This window comes from Haliotis rufescens, unplaced genomic scaffold, assembly GCF_023055435.1.
Source record: "Haliotis rufescens isolate VD_foot unplaced genomic scaffold, xgHalRufe1.0.p SCAF_16, whole genome shotgun sequence".
Taxonomy (NCBI): domain Eukaryota; kingdom Metazoa; phylum Mollusca; class Gastropoda; order Lepetellida; family Haliotidae; genus Haliotis; species Haliotis rufescens.
This window is the reverse complement of record NW_025963846.1, coordinates 25233103-25245715: the sequence shown is the minus strand read 5'-3', so window position 1 is coordinate 25245715 and position 12613 is coordinate 25233103. Positions and strand designations below refer to the sequence as shown.

The 12613-nt window shown below is 43.2% G+C and overlaps 1 protein-coding gene across 1 annotated transcript; it reads right to left on the bottom strand.

The window, feature by feature from the left end:
* Positions 1–8657: 8657 nt before the first annotated feature.
* Positions 8658–11517, bottom strand: LOC124133889 (leucine-rich repeat extensin-like protein 3). Its single transcript, XM_046498475.2, has 2 exons — positions 11385–11517; positions 8658–9117 (listed from the first exon to the last, which is right to left on the bottom strand). Exons 1-2 carry the CDS (start codon positions 11491–11493, stop codon positions 8675–8677), a joined length of 552 nt encoding a protein of 183 aa, XP_046354431.1. The 5' UTR covers positions 11494–11517; the 3' UTR covers positions 8658–8674.
* Between the last annotated feature and the right edge of the window lie 1096 nt (positions 11518–12613).

Sequence of the window (12613 nt, the reverse complement as noted above, 5' to 3'; positions counted from 1 at the left end):
TTAGTCTTAGTTTGTATCTATGCTATATGTTTATTGAAATGTAGAATGTATTGTATGTTGTTGTATTCGTCTACCGAATGTCCTTCTGCTGAGTGTATACCTCTAGGTCCTACCTGGTAGTATTCGCCTACCGCACAATCTCGTTAAAGTCAGATCTTAGTTAAACGACATGCAAACAAACATAAACACCCATGTAGCAATTTTCTTTAATGTGACAATATAAAACCCGAACAGTCACTTACCAATAATATTGTAATATTATTTGTGTTGCTGAAGATATGTTCTTAATGCATATCAGATAATTTTCCTGTATATAATTCCATACCGTAGTTACCCAAATACTTGCTACTTAGGGATATCATTGTTCTCATTGTTGGGGGGGCACGGGTTGCAGAGTTGCGTCCCTTGGGCACGCCACGCCTATGATTGTGGGTTCGAATTCCGGTTCGCCCCGATCATGTTTCTAGGTTTGTCAGCACCATATCCGTGATCGTGGGTTTCACCGAAGTGGTAAACGTCTAGGACCTGCATCACTTTGAGCTTTCCTCCCACATTAAGGTAACACGCCGTGATATAACTGGAATACTGTTAAAAGCGCCGTTAAACCCAACTCGCTCACTCATGGTTAGTTTATTTGGGGGTCTGTATAAGAGCAAATATGCACGAACTGGATTTACCAACTAGATAATCTGTTTTACCGCGGCATCTTCATGCTGCCAAGAAATTGAGTGCGCAGATGGAATGCATACAAGCTCTGGGCTGCAGTGATGCTATTTGTGATTACCCTTATCATTCCGAGACCTACCGACGAGAAATATGATTGCTTATCGGTTTTTGATGACTCAAGTGTAAATGAAAACTAGTGAGTGAGTGAGTTTGGTTTTACGCCGCTGTTAGCAATATTCCAGCAAAATCACGACGGGGGACACCAGAATGGGCTTCACAGAATGTACCTATGTGGAGAATCGAACCCGGGTCTTCGACATGACGAGCGAAGGCCTAAAACCACTAGGCTACCCCACCGCCCTTTAAGTCACCTGGATCTTTGGATTCCAGACGAATTATCTCTTCACTTCGGCGAATTGTTCGCGATAGAATGTTGATATAAAATGGAGAATCGGGGTGATTGTTGCTTGGACACTGACACATCATCACACCGCCCCTGCTGTGTAGTGAATGTCAATGAAGGAAATACTCCAAATAACTGCTCACTGACCGAAATAGTTATTAGTTACCCAGTTACTTAGCGAATTTGATCAGTCATTATTAAAAGAATTACATTAAAAATATTACAAGGCCAATATGTATCTGACACTCTGACTCAGATATTCATCTACCTGTTGTCTCTAAACGGAGAGTCTGACGAGGAGCAAGGTTGAAGTGGGGAATGGCAATCTTTTTTACCCAGAATAAAAATTGGAAAGTCATGTTCCCGATTCATTAAAAATAATGGAGCCGAGGTCCCAAGTTACGAGGTTATTCCCCTATTGAGAACACATCTACTTTTACACTTTGACGAAGCTTTGTCGTATGGAAAATATTTAAAAAATACACCAGAACTCTTTGTTACCTGTATTTATTCTGTGTGAGTCGCCCTTGCCTGATGCACGAGGAATACGCTCTCTGCCACTGTTGCACGTGCACCAAGTTCCGTCGCGAGCTCATATTTACAATGCATGGTAGAAGGCTCTTAATAATTTCGTGGGGTCCTCTTGTTTGATTTTTGTTTAACGCTGCACTCAGCAATATCCCAGCCATATGACGGCGGTCTGTAAATAATCAAGTCTGGACCAGACAATCCAGTGATTGATATCATGAGCATCGATCAACTCAGCTGGGAAACTAACCATCCCGTCAGTGGCCTCTTACGTAAAAAAACTCGACTTTGTGTTGTTGAAGACCTGTACATGGGCGGATACAGAGGGGGGGGGGGGGGGGGGGGCTCCCCTTTTTATTTCGAAAAGATCTTTATTTCTGTATAAATTACCACCAAAGACAATTAATAGATCTTAGTTGTGCACCCCCCCCCCCCCCCCCCCCCCCCCCCGCGCCCCTCCCCCCCTTTTCAAAAAAGCTGTATCCGCCTCTGCTGTACTACCCCGAATCGTCACGGGTCTCTGGGGGTCCTAAAGTAACATTTTATCAATCGCCTATAAATACATGCTGACGGGGATTACAGGAACTATAGAGAACTGAATCTAATTGCTTTAAATATGAACATATACGTGTCCCAATTGCGTGGATCGTAGTTCATGATATCTGGCCCAGTCTTATTGACAGAACGCCGTCCTTCAGTTGGAATATTGCTGAGTAAACGCTGGATTACTGGTGTACAGTGCATGTGAGTGGGTTGTTGTACAGTGAATGCGGGATGATTGGCGTACTGTGAACGTGAGTGGGTTGTTGTACAGTGAATACGGGATGATTGGCGTACAGTGCACGTGAGTGGGTTGTTGTACAGTGAATACGGGATGATTGGCGTACAGTGCATGTGAGTGGGTTGTTGTACAGTGAATGCGGGATGATTGGCGTACTGTGAACGTGAGTGGGTTGTTGTACAGTAAACGGGTGATGGCTGGCGCACAGTGCACGTGAGTGGGTTGTTGTACAGTAAACGCGGGATGATTGGCGTACAGTGCACGTGAGTGGGTTGTTGTACAGTAAACGCGGGATGACTGGCGTACAGTGCACATGAGTGGGTTGTTGTACAGTAAACGCGGGATGACTGCCGTACAGTGCACGTGAGTGGGTTGTGTACAAAAAAACGCGGGATGACTGGCGCACAGTGCACGTGAGTGGGTTGTTATACAGTGAACGCGGGATGATTGGCGCACAGTGAACGTGAGTGGGTTGTTGTACAGTGAATGCGGGATGACTGGCGCACAGTGCACATGAGTGGGTTATTGTACAGTAAACGCGGGATGACTGGCGTACAGTGCACGTGAGTGGGTTGTTGTACAGTAAACACGGGATGACTGGCCTACAGTGCACATGAGTGGGTTGTTGTACAGTAAACGCGGGATGACTGGCGTACAGTGCACATGAGTGGGTTCTGTACAGTAAACGCAGGATGACTGGCGTACAGTGCACATGGTGGGTTATATGATTGGATAACTGGCGAACAGTGCACGTGAGTGGGTTCTGAACAGTGAATGCGGGATGACTGGCGTACAGTGCACATGAGTGGGTTCTGTACAGTGAACGCGGGATGACTGGCGCACAGTGCACATGAGTGGGTTATATGATTGGATAACTGGCGAACAGTGTACGTGAGTGGGTTCTGAACAGTGAAGGCGGGATGACTAGCGTACAGTGCACATGAGTGGGTTCTGTACAGTGAACGCGGGATGACTGGCGTACAGTGCACATGAGTGGGTTCTGTACAGTGAACGCGGGATGACTGGCGTACAGTGCACATGAGTGGGTTATACAGTTGGATGACTGGCGAACAGTGTACGTGAGTGGGTTCTGAACAGTGAACGCGGGATGACTGGCGTACAGTGCACATGAGTGGGTTCTGTACAGTGAATGCGGGATGACTGGCGTACAGTGCACATGAGTGGGTTCTGAACAGTGAATGCGGGATGACTGGCGTACAGTGCACATGAGTGGGTTCTGTACAGTGAACGCGGGATGACTGGCGTACAGTGCACATGAGTGGGTTCTGTACAGTGAACGCGGGATGACTGGCGTACAGTGCACATGAGTGGGTTCTGTACAGTGAACGCGGGATGACTGGCGTACAGTGCACATGAGTGGGTTCTGTACAGTGAACGCGGGATGACTGGCGTACAGTGCACATGAGTGGGTTCTGTACAGTGAACGCGGGATGACTGGCGTACAGTGCACATGAGTGGGTTCTGTACAGTGAACGCGGGATGACTGGCGTACAGTGCACATGAGTGGGTTCTGTACAGTGAACGCGGGATGACTGGCGTACAGTGCACATGAATGGGTTATACAGTTGGATGACTGGCGTACAGTGCGCATGAGTGGGTTATACAGTTGGATGACTGGCGTACAGTGCACATGAGTGGGTTATACAGTTGGATGACTGGCGTACAGTGCACATGAGTAGGTTATACAGTTGGACGACTGGCGTACAGTGCACATGAGTGGGTTATACAGTTGGATGACTGGCGTACAGTGCACATGAGTGGGTTATACAGTTGGATGACTGGCGTACAGTGCACATGAGTGGGTTATACAGTTGGATGACTGGCGTACAGTGCACATGAGTGGGTTATACAGTTGAATGACTGGCGTACAGTGCACATGAGTGGGTTATACAGTTGGATGACTGGCGTACAGTGCACATGAGTGGGTTATACAGTTGGATGACTGGCGTACAGTGCACATGAGTGGGTTATACAGTTGGATGACTGGCGTACAGTGCACATGAGTGGGTTATACAGTTGGATGACTGGCGTACAGTGCACATGAGTGGGTTATACAGTTGGATGACTGGCGTACAGCGCACATGAGTGGGTTATACAGTTGGATGACTGGCGTACAGTGCACATGAGTGGGTTATACAGTTGGATGACTGGCGTACAGTGCACATGAGTGGGTTATACAGTTGGATGACTGGCGTACAGTGCACATGAGTGGGTTATACAGTTGGATGACTTGCGTACAGTGCACATGAGTGGGTTATACAGTTGGATGACTGGCGTACAGTGCACATGAGTGGGTTATACAGTTGGATGACTGGCGTACAGTGCACATGAGTGGGTTATACAGTTGGATGACTGGCGTACAGTGCACATGAGTGGGTTATACAGTTGGATGACTGGCGTACAGTGCGCATGAGTGGGTTATACAGTTGGATGACTGGCGTACAGTGCACATGAGTGGGTTATACAGTTGGATGACTGGCGTACAGTGCACATGAGTGGGTTCTGTACAGTGAACGCGGGATGACTGGCGTACAGTGCACATGAGTGGGTTATACAGTTGAATGACTGGCGTACAGTGCACATGAGTGGGTTCTGTACAGTGAACGCGGGATGACTGGCGTACAGTGCACATGAGTGGGTTATACAGTTGAATGACTGGCGTACAGTGCACATGAGTGGGTTCTGTACAGTGAACGCGGGATGACTGGCGTACAGTGCACATGAGTGGGTTATACAGTTGGATGACTGGCGTACAGTGCACATGAGTGGGTTATACAGTTGGACGACTTGTGTACAGTGTACATGAGATTTGTTGTTGTACAGTGACCACGGGTTATTTCGTACAGCACACATAAGCTGGTCCATGTTAGTTTACTAGACATTGGACAAATCTTTTCTTCTTGTGTATTAATTATTAAGCAAAAAAGAAAATGCAACACTTTCCATTGATTTTATTGAGAAAAAAACGTTTTCACACAGATACAAAACTTCCTTTCTACATAACCACATTAATATACATATCACAGCTGTTCTGACCAACAATATCAATGATGTTGTAGGCTGCAACAGTTACCGCTTATAACGTTTGCAACCAAAGAATCCCGTTTGGATAAATCACATGAGATATAATGCTTTATTATGCCTCAAAGTGAGATTGACCAATCAGAGACCAGATTTACTCACCCCATGAGCCCGTATACTGTCAATAAAAATCCAAAATGGTTGATACTGACGAAATATGAGACTGTATACCGTCAGTAACAGCCAACTTGGATTTTCTAACATTCACCTCACGTATTTCACATGGAAATTCTGGCACCGAAAATCGTTATTTGACTCTGTTTTGTGTTTTACTATCATTAATTTGATGTGCAAGGACATTAATCTGGTTTTTAGATCACGTTCGAGATGATAGTTAAAACTTTCAAAAAGGTTTGGCCTCTAAGGTTTGAAGAGTAGTCTCCCTTTGACCCTCACGTCAACTCACTGTTATAAGTGTCAAGTTTTCATTTTGACATGAAACGTGAGATAAGAATACCAGAGAGTTGAAATTGTTTCTGCATTATAAATTCGTTATGGTGTCTTTAGTTGCCGTATACGCTGTCATTTCAGGTTAGCATAAAAATATTGGGCTCAGTTCAGATATACCTTTGCAGACCTGACCTTTCTAAAAAGGTCAGGACCAAAACATACATTTCAGAAATGGGCTTCACACATTGTACCCATGTCGGGAATCGAAACCGGGTCTTTGACGAGCGAACGCTTTAACCACTAGGCTACCCGACAGACCCCCATTAAAACATGAATATACGATTAACAAACTTAAAAACAACTAATAAAAATACCAGTGGTGCCAAGAGTCGGTGATTAGAAACTACACACTCTTTGCACGTGAACAAACGCTGATTATTTATTGATTTGTATTATCTCTGCAGTGACCATCCTGGTATAATAGTAATAGTACCAAATACCAAAAACACCATTATACATTTGAATGCACTTGTTAAAGTTACAATACGATTATATGATACAAACGCGCGAAGCATATCAAATGTAACATTTCGGAAATAACGTGCATGTTTGTTAGTCGCAGTTATTGTCTCCTTTTGGGATTTCGACTCTTTTGGACTCGGATATAATTTACAGAACTATTTCTTCCACATCGTGGTGATGTCTCGTCAAATTGTTTACGTATGCAAATAATAATCTCTCAACAACATACACGCGGAGTGTATTGCTGTGAAGACGGCGTCCGACATAATACTGCGTATACAGTCAAATATGTTCATAAAGATATGAAAGACCATGGAGAACAAATATACATACATGTGTACATTTTCAAAACAATGTACGTGTTGAATACCTCCATCTCTATGTACACATCCGCTGATTGAATATAGTCCGTGTTTTAAAGGTCCGTAAATAGTATTGTTATGCTAAAATATGTTTGACAAATTTTCTTTTAAATATACCTTTGATGTATTTTGGGGACATACTTGTAGATAATAAATAGAGGTTCTCACCCGAGTGTCTTTTGATATCAACTATATCAACACGAGTTGATAAAAGTGGAAAAACTCAGAGGCTTGGCAAGGAGTTTTTCTACCGTTATCAACGAGTGTTGACATATTTGATATAAAAAGACACGAGGGTGAGATTTTATTTATCATCAAACATCATTCTTCCAACTTTTTCAGTTTGTAGACAGTAATTAGCAGTGTCATAAGTGTAAAAAATACAGCTAACAGCTTCAGTTGCAGAGCCATTAGTGACGTCATTTGATTGTGACGTCATGGTAACAATGACGTCACAATGGTCTGCAAAGCATTGTGATGCAATTTTATCTCATCCAAGTGTAATCTCCTGTGGGAGCCAGTTTTAGATGATAAACTTGTTCTCGTTACATTTTCCCTCACTCATTCACATAAACCGCTCTCTCGCCTTTTTATCTCTAACGTATCACGTGACAGGTAAGACCAACACACCTCAACAATACTACATGTATGATTGATTGAATTGAAAATAAGGGAGGGAGGTTTGTTTCTACTGTGGAATCAGCAACACTGCAGCTACAGTTTGTAGGATATAGTTTGGACCAACCAAACCATTAGAAAACCCGGCCCATTCGATATGAATAGAATGACAACAGTCAGACTTAGCTGACCGCTCTTTGTAATATCACCAAATCAAGAATATGTACATCTACTATTTCTTCAAAGCAGTCATTGTGACCAACTGATCCTCAATTTAATCGTGTATTATCAAGGTAACAGGGCACGTGTTATTCCCACAAGAACACTGGGAAAACATCATGTAAGTATGCAATTATTTATATTACAATATCGTATCTACAAAAAAATATACTGCACATCTTTTTATGTAAATATAAATACTATAAGTGGGCGGTCTGTAAAACGTGTTGAGTACGGAGAGAATAGACTCATTTGATATTCTGGAGGGTTTGGATTTGTTAAAGATATTTTTTTCAGCTAAAACTGCAAACCCAAATTGTTTTCATTAAAACTATGAGTCAAAATATTTTTATGAAAACACATTGCAACGATGTAAGAAATGTGGAAGACAATTGGGATTTTTTTCCAAAAAGGTGAAGCATAATTATTATTTTTTCAAGAATTGTCGGGGACATTTAATTTTTGGATAAATTCCCAGAATGTGAAATAAATGGCCCCTTATGTCATAAGGACACAGTCGGTGAAACGTTCATAAAACCCAGTCACCGTCCGTATGTAGGGAAGCACTTGATAAGGCACACAGGAGCCTGATATGCTCCTCTTTTCCTTGCGGTACTCTGTGGAAGATAGCCTCCAGACTGTGGGTCTGTTGTAAATGCTTGAATAAACGTCTAGCCTGAATCAACGACGTACCGACGCACAGACGCACAGACAGGCCAACGTACCGCACAGAAACGATATACAGTAAACTACGGTTATAACGAACTCAAAGGGACCACTAAATGTAGTTCGTTATAACCGTAGTTCGTTATAAGCATATTTACAGGAAATGGACGGGACCAAAAAGCAGTTCGTTATATCCGTCAGTTCGTTATAAGCGTGTTCGTTATAAACGTAGTTTACTGTACGCCTGTATTGAATACACACATTGTCAAGAGATTTCCCTTAAAAGTTGTAAAACATGGTAACTTTTTAAACGAAAGTGAACGAATTCAATGCAGACATCTTCTGTAAAAGAAACTGCTGTCTGAAGACCGTACGAAATCCAGCGCTTATTCATTTACGGCATTTCCATCACTGCTCTCACAGTCCTTCCTTGTTGGGTGGCGCCGTCGCCGGTAGATTGTTTATGGGTGGGAGGTGCGCTGGGGGTGGGTGACTACCTGTAGCCCCTGGTGCTGTGGCGAGGGGAGGCCGGTGGGGGGTCAGAGCTTCATATGACGGTGCCGTTGGAGGGGGGTTGGGTTGAAACATTTGAGGGGGGTCGGGCTGTGGCATCGATGGATTGTTATTCGGCGGAGGGGACCCGGGGGGTGGGGCCTGCCATGCCGGTGGCATGGACGGCGGTGGGTGGATAGTTCCTGGGGGTAGCGTCCGAGTATTTATCTGACCGCTGTTATTGTTATATCCAGGAGGGTACGCAGGATCTGTATAACCGTACGGGGGTGGGGGGTCGTGGGATTTGTAGGGAGGGGGCACTGGGAAGTAGCTGGTGGGTGGGGCATAGGAGCCAGGTCCTGGGCCTCCTGAAAGAGTGAGTGAGTGAGTAAATTATTTCATACTATCTAATGTATATTACAACACGTGCGTTCGATTATTGAAATTTGAGTGACCTGAGTCAACCGAGGTTACCACGTTGCTGGCAACCAGGGATGACTAGATTCAACCAGTGTCAACCAGGGATGACTAGATTCAACCAGTGTTAACCAGTGTTAATCAAGGAAGTACGCGAAATGAAACGCAAACAATTCAACCATAGATATGATGATGTATGTCAGGAGAGAGAGAGGGGGGGAGAGGAGAGGATAGAGTGAGAGAGAGTGAGAGAGGGGTTACGGGAGAGAGAAGAGAGAGAGGAGAGGATAGAGTGAGAGAGAGTGAGAGAGAGGAGAGGATAGAGTGAGAGAGAGTAAGAGAGGGGTTAAGGGAGAGAGAAGAGAGAGAGAGAGTAGAGAAGGGGTAGAGAAGGGAGAGACAGAGACAGAGACGGAGAGAGAGAGAGGAGAGGATAGAGTGAGAGAAAGGAGAGAGAGAGTGAGAGAGAGTAAGAGAGGGGCTAAGGGAGAGATAAGAGAGAGAGAGAGTAGAGAATTGGTAGAGAAGGGAGAGACGGAGAGAGAGAGGAGAGGATAGAGTGAGAGAGAGGAGAGAAAGAGTAGAGAAGGGGTAGATAAGGGAGAGACAGAGACGGACAGAGAGAGAGGAGAGGATAGAGTGAGAGAGAGGAGAGAGAGAGTAGAGAAGGGGTAGATAAGGGAGAGACAGGGACGGAGAGAGAGAGAGAGAGGAGAGGATAGAGTGAGAGAGAGGAGAGAGAGAGTGAGAGAGGGAAGAAGGGAGAGCGAAGAGAGACAGAGACGGAGAGAGAGCCATGGTCTATAACACAAAACTATGAGAGGTCATCAAGCGTTTCATTGTTTGCAAAACTGCCATTGTTGCTTTTCTATTTAATGCACCTTAAATGACAAGAAATTTCAGAATCTAAAATCAAACGAGATGCAAAAATCATCATCAAAGTTGCAAGGGAGGTAACTCTATACAGCATCGTGTCTCGGTCACATTCGTTCCTTGCAACATGAAATACTGTTAATCGCCTCCTATTTCCATATTTACATTCTCTGATCAGGCTGTGAGTAGCGCAACCTGATATGCTTCACTAACTATTCAACAACCTGGTTCGTAGTTCGTGTTCTTTAGTAAGCCAAAGATTCTATATAAGATAGATAATATTAAATGCGGGGCAATTTGTCATTAATACGACAAGGTATATCACTATACACTATTTACATGATTGTCATGGTAACCGTGAAAAAAACAAATTCACTGTGGTTAATATCATTACACGGAAGGGTGCATTATAAATTAATAAAGGAGATACTATATGGCCTCATTGTCACTTTGAAATTGTCTAAACTAAAGTTTACTATCAATTTTTGAAGCACTGTAGTGATTATATTGCATTTTCTGTTTTACAAAATAATACGAGAGCTACACATCTTTTAATATACCAGAGGTATTGAAATATTGATATACTGAATTTTGAGAGAGGGAATTTATTTTTTTTACATTTTTATGACATTTTGGTTTTTCAAAACACACATGGATCCGGAGTCCTTGGTCAACACTGCACGCGTTCTTCCCACCCCAGTCGTCACCACTCGCCCCTTTCCGTAACCTGCAAGAAGATTCGGCTTGTCCCGGAATAACACGAGTTGCTCACGAATGTTCCCACCCTACACTGGCGACATTTGGGTGTGGTCAGCCCTAAAATAATATCCCTAATAAACTGCATTCTTGTGCATAATAATGAAAATTAATGAACCAAAAAAATAATATATGTATAATATAAGTTCCAATTTATAACCATTTTATCCACTTGAATTTCGAGAAAAACGAAAAAAAAAAATATAATAAATAAAAGTGCTTTCGTAAACTAGCGCTTGCTATAAAATGCGCCGCTGCAGGCTATATTTTAAGCTGGTTCCCGGCTCCCTATGCGCGTCGTCTAATATCACACGTTGACGACGCGCATTGGTAGCCGGGAACCAGCTTAGCTATATTTAGTAAACACATGATAGATCACTGGGAGGAGCTTATATGCACACTCGATGACCCCTGACGTCACAGGGCATTGTTTCGCCGGTGTGACTGGCAACAAAATACTACAAATTACGTCATAGGGTATTGTCACGTGTTTGAAAAGGTTTGTGGTACTGTATTCTAAAGGTAGTCTTCGAACCAGATGCTCCGTTACATTATACCAATAGGTGTACGTTGCGTCATGATGACTCACGTGATGTCCCTGTGTACGTCATGACAGGCTGACGCGGCATCGGCATGATGATTCGTCCTGGCCTCTTCTTCTTTTTGATGCAAAAGGCGACGAGGAACCCGATAATCATGGCGGTTAGGATCACCCCTATCACGATACCAAGGATGTAGCCACTCCTGGACAAAAAACACATTGTGCCCTTTTCAATAGTGAGACCCCTTTAATCCGGACGACAGCGTTCCTGGTGAAATTCTCTGGATTGACAACTTACACTGAATATAGAGTGATCTCCTTTTGAACATGGTTAATCAAGCTCCTTCCCAGCGCGTGACACCTTCGTTACACTCTCGGTAACATCGCTGCCACCAGTGTGGGCGCGCCCATTACAAGAATCAGGCTGTGAGTAGCGCAACCTGATATGCTTCACTAACTATTCAACAACCTGGTTCGTAGTTCGTGTTCTTTAGTAAGCCAAAGATTCTATATAAGATAGATAATATTAAATGCGGGGCAATTTGTCATTAATACGACAAGGTATATCACTATACACTATTTACATGATTGTCATGGTAACCGTGAAAAAAACAAATTCACTGTGGTTAATATCATTACACGGAAGGGTGCATTATAAATTAATAAAGGAGATACTATATGGCCTCATTGTCACTTTGAAATTGTCTAAACTAAAGTTTACTATCAATTTTTGAAGCACTGTAGTGATTATATTGCATTTTCTGTTTTACAAAATAATACGAGAGCTACACATCTTTTAATATACCAGAGGTATTGAAATATTGATATACTGAATTTTGAGAGAGGGAATTTATTTTTTTTACATTTTTATGACATTTTGGTTTTTCAAAACACACATGGATCCGGAGTCCTTGGTCAACACTGCACGCGTTCTTCCCACCCCAGTCGTCACCACTCGCCCCTTTCCGTAACCTGCAAGAAGATTCGGCTTGTCCCGGAATAACACGAGTTGCTCACGAATGTTCCCACCCTACACTGGCGACATTTGGGTGTGGTCAGCCCTAAAATAATATCCCTAATAAACTGCATTCTTGTGCATAATAATGAAAATTAATGAACCAAAAAAATAATATATGTATAATATAAGTTCCAATTTATAACCATTTTATCCACTTGAATTTCGAGAAAAACGAAAGAAAAAAATATAATAAATAAAAGTGCTTTCGTAAACTAGCGCTTGCTATAAAATGCGCCGCTGCAGGCTATATTTTAAGCTG

Excerpts from the sequence above, each read along its gene's own strand:
- LOC124133889 (XM_046498475.2), bottom strand. The coding sequence starts at position 11,493 with ATGATTATCGGGTTCCTCGTCGCCTTTTGCATCAAAAAGAAGAAGAGG. Across the intron at positions 9,118-11,384 it reads GACGTACACAGGGACATCAC|GAGGCCCAGGACCTGGCTCC; the intron begins GTGAGTCATCAT and ends TCACTCTTTCAG.